The sequence below is a fragment of the Stenella coeruleoalba genome (genome assembly GCF_951394435.1).
Source record: "Stenella coeruleoalba genome assembly, chromosome: 2".
NCBI classification, from domain to species: Eukaryota; Metazoa; Chordata; class Mammalia; order Artiodactyla; family Delphinidae; genus Stenella; species Stenella coeruleoalba.
Window position 1 is genome coordinate 158818476 of NC_137147.1, and position 20052 is coordinate 158838527.

Genomic DNA, 20052 nt, shown 5'->3' on the forward strand with positions numbered 1-20052 from the left:
ATCTTTGACTAATTGCTAATTTAATCTGTATAAAGTCATTCCTTAAAAGTATATCGACTCCACTGACTAAATCAATTTAAATTATCCATCCCTTCTTGACTCTTGTCACTTGAGAATCCTGCTCCCTTCATTATCTGGTTTTTCCTAACCACCTTTCATGTTAAGACATAAAGACTGCTTACACCCTGGATGCACATTAATACATTTTGATATTCCCACCCTGTCTTTGGAGCAACATAACCTAAGAAAAAGGAGCCACGGGCCAGTCTCTCTAAGTTAAAATTAAAGATGAACTAAGTTCTAACTTCATCTAAAACACCGCAGGGAAAATTACAGGTTTCATTTGATTCCAGATTACTGACGCAGGAAACAGATAACCGCAGCCTCCAGCAAGGGAACACTGCTGGTCTTCTTGGAGACATATTTGGGGTTAAAACAGATTTCCTAAGAACTGGAAGTTCTCTCTCCCATAGGTAAGTATTGAAATCCCTAGTTCTGGGTGTAACTAAGAGTATCAAGCAACTAACATGAAACGGCAACAACGAACCCATTACCTGGATGTCCCCAATGCTCTGTTCCCTATTAACATCATATCTAATGATGAAATCTCCCAAAATGCCATTCTGGGCAATCTTGGCTTGTTGGACCACAGTAGGTTTAAAAACGACTTTGGCAAAAGTTTCGTTTTGGTTGATAACAGTAGAAGGAGGTGGCCCAGAATCATCTGTAAGCGAGATATAAAGATAATTAATAACTGAATACATAAATTTTTTCTGAAAAGAAACAAGATCTATTTTGCATGGACACAAAGGGTTAGACTTTATTTTAGTGCAGGTTTATGTTTCATATGAACTCCCAAAACTTCGTACAGATAACATATCACAATGCACCAGGTATGTTAGCATATATTTCACTTCTATGCCTCCTTTTAAATCTTTTCTTATAAGAATTTTTAAAATACGCAAAAGTAGACAGAACAGTAAAATGAACTCCCATGTACCCATCACCTGACTTTAACAATTATCAACCTTTTACCAATCTTTTGCATCTGTTTTTATGTATCCTCTCACAAGTGTTTCCTAGAATTTTAAAACAAATCTGAGCCCTCATACTTCATCCATGAATACTTCAGTATATATCTCTAACTACAAGAACACTTTTAGTGTAACCACAAAACCACTGGCACAAGTAACAAAATTAATGCTTAATTATCAACCTATACTTAATTATCAACCTATACTCAGTTTGTATTTAAATTTTCCTGAGTCTCTAGAACCTATCTTGGAACAGTTGCTTTGTTTGAATCAGGATCATAACAAAGTCCCCACATCACATTTGGTTTATGTTTCTTAAATCTCTTTTAATCCACTAGTGTCCCCCCTCTTCACCTCTTTTCTAATGCTACACATAAGTGCTGTAAAACACTGGTTATTTGTCCTATGGAGTTTCTTACATTCTGTATTTTGTGATTGTTTACTTGTCCTGTCTTTTAACTTGCTCTTCTGAAGCCCTGGTCCCCAGTTTTGGGTTGAATGTAGCATCTGGGGGAGTAGAAAACATACCAATGCCCGGGCCAAGAGCTCATTTAATTGGTCTGCGACACAGCTGAGGCATCAGGATGTTTAAATTCCCTGTGGGAGTCTAATGCTCAGTTAAGATTGAGAATCACAGCTCAGTCCCCTGTAGTTCCTGTGTTCTGGTGGGTAGAGCTACAGACAGGCTACACTCAGCTTCAGCGCCATGGACAAGAACACTTCTTGGTGATGCTGAGTCCCTACTACCTTATCACATCAGAAAGTACACAATATCTAGTTGGCTACTTTTAGTTGCAGTAAGATTCATGGTGGGTTCTGATCACCCACGATAAAGTTCCTCATCAGTCTTTCCCTTAATAGTTTTATCAATCACTGATGATGTCTGCCTGTTCACTATTTCATTAGAGTCGCAGAAGGCTGCTTTCGAATTCTATCATTCCTTCCATATGGAATTCTTCAGTAAGGAACACTTTTCCTCCATCAATCATTTGGTTGCCCTAACATACTGTTTGTCCAGAAAACTTATGACTCTTTAAAGAAAAAATTTCCCAAAGCTTTCCCCAGCATGAAACTTAGGATATAAATTGAATTCCAGAAAGAGGATAAATGGATGTTATGTGATTTAAGAAAAATTAGTGATGACAAAGAGCATCTCATTTCACTCCTAACCTTCATTCCTTCCGTAGGACACACTACAGAGAATTATTTCGTGGACTACCCACCTTTGTATATCCATACACCATGTCTATATACCGAACAACAGAAACCCAAAGTTTTGAGATCTGCATGCATCATGAAGAATATGAAAACAAAATGAGGAATTCGTAAACATCAGTATGTGGACTTTTTATCCAGATACTGAATCAAAGCCCGGATTAAAACTGCTGCACAGCATCTGATTCTCTTTTTAAATCTATTCAAGTTGTACCATGGAGTAAGCTGACCAGCAATTTTCCATCCCTAATTAGCAAAACAAAAAAGGAAATGAGGCATAATTTGTCCATGGTAATTTGTGTTTAAGAATAAACTTCTTGGGCTTCCCTGGTGGCGCAGTGGTTGAGAGTCCGCCTGCCGATGCAGGGGACGCGGGTTCGTGCCCCGGTCCGGGAGGATCCCACGTGCCGCGGAGCAGCTGGGCCCGAGAGCCATGGCTGCTGAGCCTGCGCGTCCAGAGCCTGTGCTCTGCAACGGGAGAGGCCACAACAGTGAGAGGCCCGCGTACCGAAAATAAATAAATAAATAAATAAACTTCTTTCTGCTAAGGGCTTATTAGACAAAAGTCAAAGGAAGCTTAGACATTTCCTTCAACAGAACTGACAATTATTATTTAGAGACCATTTAGGTGTAACCTTAACAGGAACCACCAGGCAGAACTGACTCTTCTATTATTTGTACTTATCAAGGGCAGAGATTTCAGGAGTGACCAGAGAGCTAGCAAACAGAAAGTCTGTTCTTACAGAAAGTCAATTGTATGCAAGAGAACATACTTCCAACAGATCTGCTCATCTCAAGAAGGAGCTGTGAAAATCTCAAAGGCATGCTGACAAGTGCCAGCCTGTGTTCCCTGGAGTCAATCTTTCATTGTTATTACTGGCAAAGCCCCAAGAGTGAGAGGTATGATAATACATTAGCTAGAAACTCAGGATCACAAATGAGTCAGAAGGACCTGCATTTGATACTGGGTCTGCCTCTCATCATCTCTGAGGCTCTGGGCAGGTTATTGAGCCCTGGTTATCTCATCTAGAAAATGGATGAATGGTCTACCAAACACACTACTGAAATGGTTGTGATGTGATGTACCTAGCATCATTCTGATTCATGGTGGGCAGTCACGCTAACATTATCATCAACCACAAAGGGGTACAAAAAATAGAAGGGCCAGTGAATTCTAAAACAACACAACGTGTCAAACTTGGGATACTTCTTGCAACGAAGAGGAAAGAACTACTGCTATTCGCAACACAGTTGAATCTGAGTCATTTTGAGTGAAAACACAAGATACAAAAGAAAGTATTCACTATGTTTCCATTTACACAAAACTCAAGAGCAGGCATAACTCACTCATGGCAATTGAAGGAGCCTAGCGGTTCCCTTGAGGGGTGAATACTGACTGGGAAAGAGGATAAGGGGACCTTTTGGGGTGCTGAAAATACTCTACGTCTTGACCTGAAAGTAGTTGGTTGGGTATATACATAGGTAAAAATTCATTGAATTGCACACATAGGATTTATACATTTTATTCTGGGCATAGCCCAATTTTTAAAAAAAATTAAACTCATTGAAAGCTGTATAGTCCAATAGATTGAACAAACAATCCCTGGGATGGAACACAGTATTATTTGCAAATGAACCTCTATCTTAGGGTAAGTCTGTTTGTGTGGGCATTTATATGGGGATTAGGTGTATTCATTGTAGTTCCAGCTGGCAGAATGAGGACCAGGGACAGAGTTACGAGGAAGCACTTTCGTGCAGCATCTCTAAGCTCTAAGAAAGATGTCCTGTTGGCAGAAGCAGCTTTCACAACTCATCTCACTAGAAGTGTTCCAGCGAACGCTGGATGGGTTCATCACCTGCAGGGGTGATGCAGACCAGCTCTACCACATAGTTTTGGACCAGCAGCAGCAGTATCACCTGGGAACTTGCTAGAAACACAAATTCTTGGGTTCATCCCAGAAATTCTGAGTCAGAAACCCTGGAGGTGGGACCCAGGAATCTGTATTTTCACAATCCTTCCAGGTGATTCTGGTTCCTGCACAAAGACAGTGGTCATGTGCCTTTGATATACGTAATTGGGCGCCACTAGATTCTCTCTAACCTTAAAATTCTACATGAATGAGATTTGACTCTCTTTACACTGTCAGGACATACCTACTATTTCATGTTTCAAGTCTCTCTCATTGAAATGGTCTTTACAATTACCCTGAATTAATACCATTCATGGTTGAATGAAAGTACTGAGGATTAAAAAGTATAATTTCTCTATTCATAATTAATTGACTAGGCTCTTTGATATAAGCCATGAGAAAGGATAGTGTATTATTATTTTTGTTTCCTACTGACCTCTGATGTTTGCTAGTGCATGATGAAAATTCATGAGATTCCTCTAAATAGGCTTATTTTATGTGCCCAAAGAGTGGGTTGATTCCCAGCTGGGTTATTCACCAAGAAGCCCGGTTCCTGAGATTGACCTCCACCCACTAAGTACCAGACAGTCAATGTGACCCAAGGAATTTTCCACTACCTATCAAAAAAAAAAAAAAGGTCTGCTGGGAAAAATTCCAGAGTAGTATCTCTAGAAAATAAAATCCTCTTTTTATTAGAGAAGGAAAAAATGTTAATAAAAAATTTATTAGAGAATGAAAAAAATCAATGAGATTAGTATAGGCTGCCCACAGTTACTGACCAAAATCTCAAAGCAGAATAGTACTATTTAGCTTTTCCTGACTGTGAATTGGGGCTCATCCTGGTGACCGCCACAAAATCGTAAGTACAATGAGCTAATTTATTAGCAGGGCCCTCAGCGATCACGGGATGTGTCCTAAACATAATGAAGAGTGCAAGGCAACAGGTTGGGAGCAGACCAAGAGTGAGAATCTGACCTACTTTTCTAATGAGAAAGCACATATTTTTTCCTCCTATTGGTTTGCCCTCCTTCGTGCCCACTTGGTCAGGGATAGCAGTGAACTTCGGTGATTGCTCTGAATTGAAGGAAACTGTGTCTTCTCATGTCATCCCCCTGTTTTAATCCAAGCATCAGTGGTCTTGTGTAAGATGACCTCCGGGGGCACAAGACTGCCTCTAGAGCATCCTTGAGAAGATTCACCGACTGCTCTTTTCCCACCCACCGTTCCCTGCTTCTCAGGTCATTAGCATCCCCACGATGCCCTCTTCCTGTCTAAAGCCCCATGTTTTCGAACAAGAAGATACGTGTTATTTTAGAACCCACATAATACCGAAGGAAGTGGGCTCTAGAGTTTGGGAGACTCAAAACGACAGACTTAATATCTCTGAGCCTCAGTTCCACATCTTTTAAATCCACATCATAGAATCACAGTCAGAATTAAGTGACATCATATATAAAAGCAAGTGAGGATGGTGCCTGGCACATGGTAGATGCTCAATACATAATAGCCCCAGCCTCTCCCCCTTCAGAAGTACCTTCTTATTCTTTTTGTCTAGGATGAAAGGCAACTCATGAGGGAAAAAAAACTCTTTGGTAACACAGTTTACATTTTCCCATAACAGGTTTCTCTACACCACTAAGAGCTTAGTAAAAACAAATAATCATTATTTAGAGGAAAAAACGCACATCATAATGAACATTCTTAACAGGGAATTCAAGAATGTTGATACAGAGAATGCTCTTTATAAAGTATAATGGAATTAGTAGCTTCCCAAGAGCTCCCTGAAATTATATACAGAATTTGGCATGAAAGTGTACATGTAGGGACTTCCCTGGTGGCGCAGCAGTTAAGACTCCGTGCTCCCAATGCAGGGGGCCCAGGTTCGATCCCTAGTCAGGGAACTACATCTCACGTGCATGCCACAACTAAGAGTTCGCATGCCACAACTAAGGAGCCCACCTGTCGCAACTAAGACCCAGCACAACCAAATAAATAAATAAAATAAATATTTTTTTCAAAAAAGAAAGTGTACATGTGTATTTTTTTCTGGAGAGATGTCCGTAGCTTTCACCAGATTCTCCAAGGAGCCCCCATAAAGTTAAGAGCCATGCATACAAGTGCCATTAAATATTCCTATTTTTCCCATTGATTCTATCTTGTAATGACAAGGCACGTCATCTATTTTGCATAAAGCATGAAGAGAACAGGGATGTTATTCACAAATAAACACTCCCCTCCTAGACAACCACCTGGGGGAAAAGGGAAGCTGACTGCTATGTACAGTGTCTAAAGGTGAAAAGATTTAGGAGCAAAGAACCACAGTCAAAGTCATCAGCTGAAAGCCACACCTCTTTGGGTCAACTGATGGGGGATTTCCTGGCCTCTGTTTCCTGTGGGCCTTGGGTTTGCCAACTGTCGGAGAAAAACAGACAACACCTGGTGATTTATAAAAGGATTTCCAAACAAACACTGTCTACTCATTTCCCCTTGGAAAAGAGGCTAAACTGTCTATACTTGCTTATGTAATTTTCTCACCTGGGCTCCAGTGGGGAGATTTCTTCAATAAAGGGCAAGTCAAAAACATGTGAATAATTGGCCAACTACCCTTCAATGGTCACGATAAAGACAACATTCAAGCAAACTGGCAGAGTATTAAAAGAAGAAGTGATGGGGATATAATTATGGCATGGCGACTATGGTTAATAATACTGTGTTGCATATTTAAGAGGTGCTAAGGGAGTTGATCTTAAAAGTTCTCATCATAAGGAAAACAATTCTGTAACCACGTATGGTGAGGAATGTCGCTAGGTTTACTGTGGTCATCATTTTGCATTAGATACAAATAAATCATTTTGTTGTACACCTGAAACTAACATAATGTATGTCAACGGTACCTATATTGGATAGGTCTCGGGGAAAAACAAAGTGGTAAAGTTGAGGCAATGAAGACGGAAAAGAATTTAAATACCATTGTAAGTCCCCTATTACATGCAGGTTTCTTATTGGGACGGGGCTTTCTCCTCTATATTGATAGTTGGTATTTTAAATCCTTTTGGAAAATAGCATCATATAGATATGACAACATACAGCATAGAATGATAATGCAAATTTACAGCTGAAGGCGTTCAAATTCAACTCCATCACTGTATAGGTAAGCGGTGTTTGCCCAGATTTCTTAGGCAATTAGCTTACTACTTCACTCCTTACTCAAAGCTCTTTCTTTCCCCCAAATGATACATTACTGAGTCTCAGGTTTCCCTGTTTGAATGACTTGCCCAGAGAAACTATGCATGAAAACAAGTACAGCTACCTCATACATTCTAAATGCAGATAACCCCTAAAAACATGAATTACCCCTTCCTGATACCATTTTGTGTCCATTGATGACCTCCAACATTAGCTGCTCTACGTGCCTGAAACTGGACCAAATGAAGGCCCAGCAAAAGTAGTGCTAGGACAGCAAAGGAATATAAGACTAAGAGGTTTCTGGTAAATTCTTCTACGTTGTCCTCTGGCACTCAGGCAGAACACGGCCCAATCACTGAGAAAACCTGGGTGGCATTTTATAGATGCAACCTTACAGAGGGTGTCCTTATACTACTATTCAAAACTGCCAATTCGTCTTACCCATTAGGATGGCTACTACCAAATAAAACACAAACACACACACACACACAAAAGAAACAAAAAAAACCCACCAGAACATAGCAAATGTTGTCAAGGGTGTGGAAAAACTGGAACCCCTGTGCACTGTTGGCAGGAATATAAAATGGTATAACGCTGCGGAAAACGGTACGGTGGTTCCTCAAAAACTTAAAAGTAGAACCGCCACATGATCCAGCAATTCCACTCTGGGGCATATACCCAATAGAAGTGAAAGCAGGATCTCAAAGACCCTACACGCCATGTTCATAGCAATGCTATTCACAATAGCCAAGAAGGGGAAGCAACCCAAGTGTCCTTCTACAGATAAATGGATGAACAAGATGTGGTCTATATGCACAATGGAATACCAGTCAGCCATAAAAAGGAAGGAAACCCTGTTGTGTGCCACAGTATGGAGGAACCCTGAAAACATGATGCTAAGTAAAATAAATCAGTCACGAAAAGACAAGTACTGTATGATTCTACTTATACAAGGTCCCTAGAGTTGTTAAACTCATAGAGACAGAAAGTAGAATGGTGGTTGCCAAGGTCTGGGGCAGTGGGAGAAGGGAGAGTTGTTAAATGGACATAGGGGTGCAGTTTGGGAAGATGAAGACATTCTGGAAATTTTGAATAAACTCAACACTACTGAACTGTACACTTCAGAACGACTAGGATGGTCAATTTAATGTTATATGCTTTTTACCACAATTTAAAACTTTTGTTAATTTTTAAATGAACTTATTTACAAAACAGAAATAGACTCACAGACATAGAAAACAAACTTATGGTTACCAAAGGGGAAAGGCGGGGAGGGATAAATTAGGAGTTTGGGGTTAATATACACACACTACTATATATAAAATAGATAAACAACAAGGACCTACTGTACAGCACAGGGAACTATACTCAATATTTTGCAATAACCTATAAGGGAAAAGAATCTGATAAAGAAAAAAATATATATATATTTATGTATAACAATCACTGTGCTGTACACCTGAAACTAACACGACATTGTAAATCAACGACACTTCAATTACAAAAAAACTTGTATTGATTTTTCAAAACTGCCCACTCTAAGCTCTTCAAGGGCAGTGACAATGCCTTGGACATCTGCAGGTGCCAGGCGTTCAGCACAGGACGTGGTGAGGACTCAAGGTACGCTTGCGGAACATTTAACCTGGACACGACTCAGCACATTGGCACATACTTGGGCAGATGAATGGAAGGGCCCTTCAAGAGGGTCATCTTGAACGTGTGCTGGTGGGCGTGGCAGATGCTCTAGTTGATACAGGTCACCTGCATCCACCTCTGGTTGCAGCCACACTTGTGGTGGACAGTGCCATTCACCCGGACAACACCCCACCTCGCACAGCAAACTAAGACAGCAGGAGAAAGGAAGAAACAGAGTGAGGCCTCCCAGAGAAGAGCAGGAGGGGCACCAGTACCAAGTGAAAGAGAGAAGGCTACCCTCCCCGGTGTCTCGGAGCCACCCTGCTCAGAGCCAGCGCCGACCCAACTAGAGCCAACGTCCACACAGACAAGTAACATGGGTCCTCCTATCAGCATTAAAAACAGAACCAAAAAAAAAACAAATCCAACTACGGAGCCAAATGATTCATACCTCAATAATTTCTGCACTGAACAATGCTGGAAACCCTCACATAACAACCAGATTGCTTCCTGGCAAATGTACAGAGGCCAAGAGGGGCCATGCCCTTCCAGCTGCAGACTGGAGACTGGATCCAGGGGAAAGACACTCAGCAGTGGGGAACCGGAGCTGGGGGTGAACCGTTAGTCACAATGCAGCCTTTAATAGGGCAGAGCACCAGATTTAGCAAATAAAAAGACAGGATGTCCGGTTACATCTGAATTTCAGATAAACCACGAATGATTTTTTTAGGATAAGTATGTCTCAGATACTGCACAGGATATACTGTTTATCTGAAATTCAACTGTAACGGAGCATCCTGTCTTTTATCTGGCAATTCTGGAAAAGGGAGGGATCTTGTAACCGGTCTTCTGGAACCAAATTCTGTCTCCTAATCCCTCCTTCACAACAGAATAAGAGCTACACCCAAGAGCTGACAAAATTGACCAACTTAAGCCAGGAATGTATTAAAAATCCAATAGCATCTTCACTGCCGACAGTTATTTATTCCTAAATTCTTTTAACAAATATTCATTGAGCACCCATTCTATGCCAGGCACCACACTAGGTGCCTTGATTACAATCCTGAGAGCCTTCACAGCAAAAGGCAGAGTCATGAGGTTACCAGACCAAGCAAAGAAAAAGAGAAATAAGATTTTTAAACAGATTCAACCAACCCCTCATTGTGCATCTACGGATATGCAGAACACAGGCTAGTCTGCAGTCAAAAGTGACTTGAGCGCTTCCCTGGTGGTGCAGTGGTTGAGAGTCCGCCTGCCGATGCAGGGGACACGGGTTTGTGCCCCGGTCCGGAAGGATCCCACATGCCGCGGAGCGGCTGGGCCCGTGAGCCACGGCCGCTGAGCCTGCGCGTCCGGAGCCTGTGCTCCGCAACGGGAGAGGCCACAGCAGTGAGAGGCCCGCGTACCGCAAAAAAAAAAAAAAAAAAAAATGCAGCTGTCTGAAAATAGAGACAGAGGTAGATTGGTGGTTGCCTGGGGCTGAGGTGGGAACAGGGAGTGACTGCAAGTAGGCACAAATGTCTTTTCGGGGTGATAGGAATGTTCTAAAGTTGGGTTGTGCTGATGTTGCGTAACTCTGCAAATGTACTAAAAATCACTGAATTATAGACTTAAAATGAGAAAATTTTATGCTATGCAAACTAAGCTTCAATAAAAACTGCTTTTTCAAAAAGCAAAGAATATAAGCGATAAACAATGAAAGTCACAGAACCGTATCTGTTTAGTGGTAGAAAAACTTTTCAACATTGTTCTTTAGCTTTACAAATAAATAAGCATGTTAAAAAGCGCTCATAAAAAATCTGTTTCTCATAGAAATTCAAATAATATCAAACCCCAAAAATACAGCTACCCAGGTCTCACCCAGATAAATTCTAATTCACGTGTTTCAGGTAGGACTCAGTCATCTGTATTTTTTTTTTTTTTAACCTCTCCTGTGCCTGTAGGGTATAGCCAGGTTTGAGCATCGCTGATGTAAAGCAAAAGGGGATAAAACAGGCAAGGTACCTTATTTCTTATTTTGCTAATCTCATTTTATTTTACTCCTAGCCATCAGGGATCTGATCATAAATGCAAGTTTTATGCCCCCCTCCAGTTTTTTTTTTTTTTTAAGCATGGAAAGGGCAGTAATTTTGGTGCCATAGGGCCATAAGAAGTTTGAGATTTTAACCTAGAGAGTGAAATAACCAGCTTTAAACATAGATGGAATATCTATCCTGGTGTATGACTTGAGAAGATCACACATCCAGGGATGTTCCAGGAAAGTCTTAATTTCAAATACTCTGTTCCACTGAGCTCACAAATCATAAAAATATTTTAGAGGAGTTACTGGAGGAGAAGGGAGGGTGACAGATGAGAGAGGGAGTCTGGTCTTGTACCGAATACCAATTTGTATCCTTTTATAGTTTGAACCATGCACGTGAGTTAACTATTTTAATAATCCAGAAAGTATAATGCTTTGGCTTCCAAAGTACATCTCACCGAATTGGCTTTCACATTGAGAAAAAGCCCTTTCATTTACGATTCAGTAGCCGTGGGTCCAATCCGCATACATCGGACAAGTAAACTGAGGCAAAGGTAGGTTCCACTGCTTTTAGCCTTTCTCTTTCTTTCTTCGTAACTAGGGAGAGACTCGGAATTTGAACTCACACCCTCAGTATTTTACAAAAGCTCCCAGAGAGGGCTGTTCTAGAGGTTGAAGGAGATAATCTTGTGTGCAAGGGCCGAGTCTAGTAGCTAGCACGTAGTCATCTTTATCTAGAATTGCTTCCGTAAAGATGTCAATGGGTCCAGCGGTCAGAGAAGTCCAGAAGTCTGACCTCTTAAGGACAGCCAGATCTATCAGAGGCATGTGCTGGCTCCGGTCCACATTCACACGATCACAGCCAACATCCTGGTCTAAGTGCTATTCTAGCTGCACCTCTATCCTGGATGCTTTCTGGAAACACGCAATAGCGTCCAGACAAAATCACAACATCCTATGCCTCTGGCTCCTGGGGCTGCCGTTTTGCAGGAAGAGGAACAGCTGAGCTCTGGATGGGAATGAGGGGCAAAAGGGCCCCGGTCCACTGCACCTGGCCTGGGTAATGGCCTGTGAGACCTCTCACTCTGGAAGGCAAAATATCTACTCTGGTGCAAAGAGCCCGGAAAACAATTTTCTTAAAAATAAACAGATTCCCAAGAGATCAATGGTCTGGAAAAATTCCTCTGAGATTCCCACAGGCCCTGCAGATAAGCAGTAACAGGATTAACAACAGCATTCAGACCTGTCCCCTCCAAGCATAACCCACACACCACAACGCGGACACCTCTGAAGAGTCACAGTGGTTCTGAACCTGGCAAGACACACATCCATTTCATTCCTACAACAGGACGCCCATACTTCCCACGTGGGAAAATTCCCCACTAAATTGTGATTAGGGAGAAATGAAATTTCAAAATGCTCTTTCTTATTAGATTAGGTGTGTATTTTTCTTTTTTCTTTCTTTTCCTTTTTTTTCTTCCTTTTCTTCTCTACTTTGCAGACACCTCATTAGCTATCTACTCTTCAAAACACATCCTGTTTAATACTGTAAGGAGACAAAGGTTAATCAGACAAAGACCTGCTTCACAATCACTTATGATCTAATAAGGGAGATAAGATTTGCAGAGAAAAAAAGTAAATAGAAGGGGATAATACTAATTATGATGATTAAGCTCTTACTCGGCACCACATGTACACAAATGCTTCCCAATGACCCTAAGAGACAGTTACTATCCCTGTTTACAGATGCGTAAGCTGAGTCTCACACGGCCCAGGTCAGCTTTTTTCAAGGACATAGTTCATAACTGATTGAAAATCCATTAACCATACACACAGTGACCCAGATGACCTAAGAATGGTGTCATGTATCTCATGCCATTTCTGAATGTCAGGTCCCTTGATGATATCTGTAACTTTCTGACGAGATCTGGATGGACTGCCAGCCCACTGTCTGGAGTCAACTTATAATAGACCTGAATCCACACTCCAGTCTTTGAGGGTGAATGACTTCTCACATCCAGAGTCACTCACTGAACTGCGTGCTGGGGGCAGAACGCGTATGTTCCATACTGTCACGTCCAGAGTCACTCACTGAACTGCGTGCTGGGGGCAGAACGCGTATGTTCCATACTGTCACGTCCAGAGTCACTCACTGAACTGCATGCTGGGGGCAGAATGCGTATGTTCCATACTGTCACGTCCAGAGTCACTCACTGAACTGCGTGCTGGGGGCAGAACGCGTATGTTCTATACTGTCACGTCCAGAGTCACTCACTGAACTGCGTGCTGGGGGCAGAACGCGTACGTTCCACACTGTCACGTCCAGAGTCACCCACTGAACTGCGTGCTGGGGGCAGAACCCGTATGTTCCGTACTGTTCACTGTCCCACATACCAGCTCCGGCTCTTGACTGTTTTTGCATCATGTAAGATAACGACATTCTGTTATTCCTCGTGTCAAGTTATTTCTCTCCTCTCCTTCCAACCTCATCCCTAAATATTCTTGTACGAGAAGCCTTCTTGGGAGACTCTGGACCCTCCTTGCAGTCACAGGGGTTGAATTCAGATTCTGCACACTCCATGATCACTCAGCACTCAGCACTTCCCTGATCTCAGTGTCACAGATGTCCGAAATCTTGTCATTCTAACCCCGGTGAATTTGGGGGCACATCTATGCTGTCACCAATTTGACATAAAGCCTTACTGATATACTTAGGATAAGGCACAATGCAAGTGAATATTTAATGTAAACTATTAGTGGAAATTAATATAGTGGTTAAAATTAGATTAGATTGAATTTTTCATTATCATTTCAACAGAGTGCTATTTAAAAAATTAAAATTTGAGAAAAAAGCAAATTGAGCAATCTTACTAATGAAGAAAAAATGTCTGTGTCTTAAGTCAAACTGGCAGTACATATTTTTCATTATTTAAATTTAGAAAGATATAGCACATTATTTAGATGTTTACGTTAATGTCAAAAGTTTGCTTTAAAAACAGAGTATTGAAAAATAAAATAAAATAGAGTATTAGAAAATGACCACATACTCCCTTACCCCTAGTATAAAATGATTATTTTATATAACTTCCTGGTCTTTTGTCAGCTTCACAGTTAACATATTTAACATTAAAGTGTATGTACAACTGTGTCTCTTTTTCCTCTATCACGTGCTGAATTGTTTTCGTAACCCTATTTTACTAATCACGTCTGTGTGGTTGAATACTTAGGATGAAGGAATGTTTTTGCTACTACAAATATTATCAAACGGGTTTGTACATGTAACAGTACCGATATTCTAGATGTCTCACCGAGGTTAGATTCCCAGGAGTGATACGACAGTGTCAAATGATTTGAACATTTAAATCTCCTCATAGAGCCTGGCTTAAAAAACAAAGGTACAGGGCACTGTCTTTGTTTTGCTGCTGTCCTTCAGATTCCCCCTCCTCTTGGGGCCCATGCTGCAGGGGTGCCATCTGGTTTAATGCCAGCGCCCAGCTTGGAGTCAGCACACGACACCTGAGTGCATCCGGCCAGCACCGCTCACCTTGCCCCCGCCCGCTGCCCTGGCGACGGCTGTTCTGGAGCCCCAGCACCTCCAGCGCCGCGATGCCCGACCTCTCCAGAATGGTCACCTCCACCGTCAGCCGCCCCACCAGCTGCTGGGGCCGTACGCTGACCACGTGCTCGTACTTCCCCAGCCGCCGCTGCAGGAGCTCCTCGTAACTCAGGAGGAAGGCAGCCTTGTCCTTGCTGGGAAGCACCACGGAGGCTCTGAAGGTCTCCGTCCCCTTCTCCCTGGAAGAAAGAGAAAAGGGAACAGGGGATCGGAGAAAGCCAGGTTCCCTCGAGTCCCCCAGGGCCCCGGCCAAACTCCCTCAGCGAGAGGCCTTAGCGTGGACCACAATGTTTCCCCATCATCAAGCCACCAGCCACTGCAGCTGCCCCCATGATGCATCCTGAGGGGATTCAGGAAGGAGAAAACCAGGAGACTGGCCCTAGATAGTTAAGATGCATATCTAAGGAATAATTTCCATGAGCCCAGACTCTTGCATCTTCCTATACACAGAAGCACTGAATTCATCAACTCGAGATGTCTGTTGTTTTTCAGTGTGTGTGATTAGCAGTAATCTTTTGATGTGTGACTACCTCTTTTTTTTTTTCAGCAAAAACTCCTCTATATCCTGGCTCCTGTTTGGAACAGTCCCTCAGAGCTGAGAAGCTGTCTCCCAGGCTATAGTCTTCAGTAATGCCTCCAATAAAACATAATTCTTGATTTTTAGGTTGTGCATATTTTTTCAGTTGACATTAGAAAGAAAAACTAGAATTTAGTTTTGGGACGAGTAGCAAAGGCCTGCACTAGAGGAAGGTCAGACAGGTTCAAGGAATTCTGAAGAGCAGAGAATTCAAAGACTACTGAACTCTCCGACCTCTCCTTGTGTCAGACCCGAGGGAGCAAAGGGGAGGGGGACTGACACAGCTGACCTCCAGGAAAAACAGATTCCTGCTGTGATCCGACTAAACGGAACTGTGGCTTGCCTGATTCTGCACAATTTATGAAGTGTAAGAAAAGATAATCCTCATAAAGCCCACACCTTTTCCTCTAGATACTAAGGTCGTTTTTCTTCAAAGGGAACAGATGACTTTTTTTTCAAATGGGCTGGTAGAGAGGGAAATTGATTATTCTCAGTATACTAGGTGGTTCTCTAGTTAATGTTATCTACGGAGTCATTAAAAGTGAATTGATTTATTGGTTTTCAGTGTTTAGATTCAGTTTATAGACAAAGAATACAAATACCAGGACAGATCAGAATTTTAACGGTGATAACTGATGATGCAAAAGTAAATGATTAAGTAGGAAGAGATGAGTGCTGGAGATGGAAATGAAAAGGCAGAATGACATGAAGGAGACAGAATATTATCACTGAAGATAACAGGGCTCGTCTGAGATGGTATAACTGCTTAAATTAACTGAAGAAGAAAAAGATAATAATACAAAAAACTGGAATGCAGAGAGAAAGTGGGAGTATTGTAAACATGCTAAATCCTCTTTCTTCACAGCACAGAATCAACAGATAATATCTGATTTTTATCATGAAATTTTTAAAAAGCAAACTATCATAATATTTAGAGCGAGGGAGGTAACTACCAGAAATCTACAGAAATATCAGAAGTGGATGTTTCTAGAAAGTGAGAACTGGGGAATGGGAGCAATAAAATATTCCTTTTCATCATAAACCCTTAGCTACTATATTGTTAACCAGGTATATAGCTGTATTTTTTTTAAGATTTTTTTTTTTGATGTGGACCATTTTCAAAGTCTTTATTGAATTTGTTACAGTATTGTTTCTGGTTTATGCTTCGATGTTTTGGCCCTGAGGCATGTGGGATCTTAGCTCCCTGACCAGGGATCGAACCCACATCCCCTGCACTGGAAGGTGAAGTCTTAACAGCTGGACGGGCAGGGAAGTCCCTAACCAGGTATATTTAATTATTTATTATGATGATAAAAAATAAAAAGATAAACCTTTGAAGAAAAGGGTGAGAACAAGATGGGTAGGCAGGGTAGAAAATTTGACACTTGGCTAAAGTGGACTTTTAATTCCTTAATTCAATGGTACTTACCCACTGTCTTCTGTGGTTTTATTCCTTTTCTCTTTTACCTTATCACCATTTTTCTTTTCTTTCTCTGTAATTTCTCCCTGATACACCTTGTCTCCAATAAGCCTGAAACAGAAGACAGCCGCGTTGCCAGCTTGCCGTCCAAGACAAACTCCAACATGGATCTCATAACCATGACAACCCTAGAAAATATTTTTATTTGCCTCTTGGATGTGCAGAAAGAATGCATTCCAGGCCAGGGCACTCCCCTTGTATCGCTCATCTCATTCTAGGGCAGTTTTCAACAGGTCCAGATGGGAAGATCCAAGCCAGGGGGCCTCTGATTCTCCAGGAGGAAATCAGAAGACCTGCTCAAACTTCCAAGAAGATTCCCCAACTTGAACCTTGCCCAGACCTAAAATTAAACCCACACACCTCATTTGCATCTCTTTACCTCTTAGTTCAGGAGAAAAGAAGAAAGATATTCTATCTGGTTCATCAAAGGTTTCACGGTGTCTCGTCCTTCAGATCTCAACTTCAACACTGACTCCTCTGATCCACCTCCCCAACTAAACAAGCCGCCTCAATCCTACTTGCCATCTCCACAGCATTTGCTACTGTCTGAAGTTATCTCATTTATTCATCTGTTTGCTTATTTATTGTTTCTCCCCAGTGGAATTTCTGGAGCAGAGCAACACTGTCTTTTTTCATAGAAGTAGACCAATCACCTTGAAGCGCACCTGGCCCAGGGTGGGTACCCGTTTGTTGGAGGGAAAGAAAGAGGAAATGAAGGTGGGGGGAGGAAAGGAGAGAGGAAAGAAGAGAGTAATGGAATAAAAGAAGAGGTAATAAAAAGGAGGAAGGGGGAGAGGGAGAGATAGAAGGAAGAAGGGAGAGGAAGTGGGGGAGGGAATCAACCTTCTTTCCCACGAACTGTCCACTGGACTGAGAATTTATAAATTCTCACGGCCAAAGACTGTGGTCCTCACAGCATCTCAGGCTCCCCTTGACCCTCCTGCCTAGAAACCTTCAACCCAGGGTCTCTGACCAGGGTGTCACCTACATAGTGAAGTTAGTGATGAAAGCTGCGGCTGGAATCTGCATCTGAAACGTGATTTCCTGGTCCTCAGATGCTCTGTTCAGCAACCTGCAGGCAACCGTAGTGAAGGCGTAACGGGAAATGATGGTGGACTTCACTGAGAATTCTGTCATCAAGGGTTTGGTTTTCTGTTGGAATCAAAACACACGGTATGCTGTGCACCTGGAACTCTCACAACATTGTAAATCGACCATACTTCAATAAAAATTTTTTAAAAAAACAGTATTTTCAATGGCACATGAAAGCATGATTCAACCATTTGGGGGTAGGTTTTTTTTTTTTTTTTTTTCCGTAAGAGAAATCATCTTCAGTTTGGGAGCCCTTGACTTGTGATTGTTTTCTTCTTTCTTTGTCTTGTCCTGATTTTCCAGATTTTCCCCTCAGTTGTAAAAGTCATGGTTGAACAACCAGTACATGACAGAGAAACAAATTATTTAGCCCAGCTTTAAGAAATGAACACAGTAGGGAGATATAAATTAGGAGGTTGGGATTAACATATACACACTACTATATATAAAATAGATAATCAACAGGACCTACTGTATATATAGCACAGGGAATTCTATTCAATACTTTGTTATAAGCTATATGGGAAAAGAATCTGAAAGAGAATAGACACATGTATACGTATAACTGAATCACTTTGCTGTACACCTGAAACTAACACAACATTGTAAATCAACTACACTCCAATATAAAATTTTTTTAAAAACTGTAAAAAACAAAAAGAAATGGACACAGTTAAGATTTCCAATTTAACAGAGAATATACTCTACTTAAAGAATAAAATATTGGAATTTTAGAAGTATGTGAAGTATATAACACTTTTCTGTTATAAATGTTCAGATCACATTTCTAGACTCACTGAATTGACCACAACATCAGATTACACCTAAAGAAATTCTCATATTTCCTAATTAATTTCAATATCCACTTAGAGAAACTATACTCTGGGGCTTTTCCTTTCAGATGACAATCACATTATTGTAAAATAAGAATCAATACTGAGCTCAAGAAAGTATTTGGGGAATTAGAAGCCAGAAATAGGGAAGTCTGTGCCAATTAAATTTATCCCCCAAAACTTCTGATAAGGGCAGTAGCTAGGCAGTGCAAATTTAAAAGCTGGTTAAACTATTCACAGTTCTCTGTGCATCTATAATATATGCATTTGCTTCTACCTCATGGTATTATAACTCCTGCTAAGTGTCTTCTTCACCGCATGAGCCAGGCCAGAGTGTGGGCAGTGGTGGTGGCAGAGTTCCACCAGACTGTTCATCTGGTGGCTGAACTTGAAGCAGAAAAAAATCTAAACACATCTGAAAGATTTTCCCCTAGAAAGAAAACAAGTTCTCCAATTCGGTCTGAGAAGGAGGTATTTCAAAAACAATGGTTCTTGAGATGTGGTCCTGGGACCAGCAGCGTCAGCAGCATCACCTGGGAGCTTATTAGAAATGAGAACCTCAGACCCCATGCCAAACCTACAGAGCGAGCATCTCAGGGGGTGGGGCTAGAAGTCTATGTTTCAACAAGCCCTCCAGGGGATTCTGAGGGTTGAGAAGCACTCTTTTAAACTAATATAACTAGGTGACACTTCATGTATTTCTGCTAGAATTTTATATCTATAAATTGAGAGGGTTTGTAAATCACCTAAATTATGTCTTCTTCTGAGATCCAAGAATCTAACTCAAAGTCAAAAGTAAGGAATAAAACATTGGGTTTTAGGAAATTATTCCTGAAATCAGAAATAATCGATGATTATATATATAAAAAATATATATATGATTTTATATATAAAATATATAATCACATATATATTTATATATATAATATATAATCATATATATGATTATATTTTTTACTTAAAAATATTCTTTTTAAAAAAATAAATTTATTTATTTATTTTATTTTTGGGTCTTCGTGGCTGCACACAGGCTTTCTTCAGTTGCGGCGAGCGGGGGCTACTCTTTGTTGCGGTGCGCGGGCTTCTCATTGCGGTGGCTTCTCTTGTTGTGCAGCACGGGCTCTAGGCACACGGGCTTCAGTAGTTGTGGCATGCGGGCTCAGTAGTTGTGGCTCGCGGGCTCTAGAGCGCAGGCTCAGTAGCTGTGGCGCACAGGCTTAGTTGCTCCGCGGCATGTGGGATCTTCCCGGACCAGGGCTCGACCCCGTGACCCCTGCATTGGCAGGCGGATTCTTAACCACTGCACCACCAGGGAAGTCCTCTTTTTTTAAAATTGGGGTATAGTTGCTTTACAACGTCACAAAGAGTAAGTCAGAAAGAGAAAAACAAACATTGTATGTTAACGCATATATGTGGAATCTAGAAAAATGGTACAGATGAACCTATTTGCAGGG

At 41.4% G+C, this 20052-nt stretch overlaps 1 protein-coding gene across 2 annotated transcripts in view; it reads right to left on the reverse strand.

Moving 5' to 3' along the window:
* Window positions 1-20052, reverse strand: part of ITIH5 (inter-alpha-trypsin inhibitor heavy chain 5) — a 74069-nt gene that overhangs the window by 37150 nt on the left and 16867 nt on the right. For both annotated transcript variants that reach the window (XM_079914355.1, XM_079914354.1), the window contains exons 3-6: window positions 17662-17825; window positions 16623-16724; window positions 14545-14795; window positions 555-724 (exon numbers count right to left, since the gene is read on the reverse strand). In XM_079914355.1, coding sequence (XP_079770481.1) covers window positions 555-724; window positions 14545-14795; window positions 16623-16724; window positions 17662-17825 — 687 coding nt within the window. The remainder of the gene's footprint in view (window positions 1-554; window positions 725-14544; window positions 14796-16622; window positions 16725-17661; window positions 17826-20052) is intronic.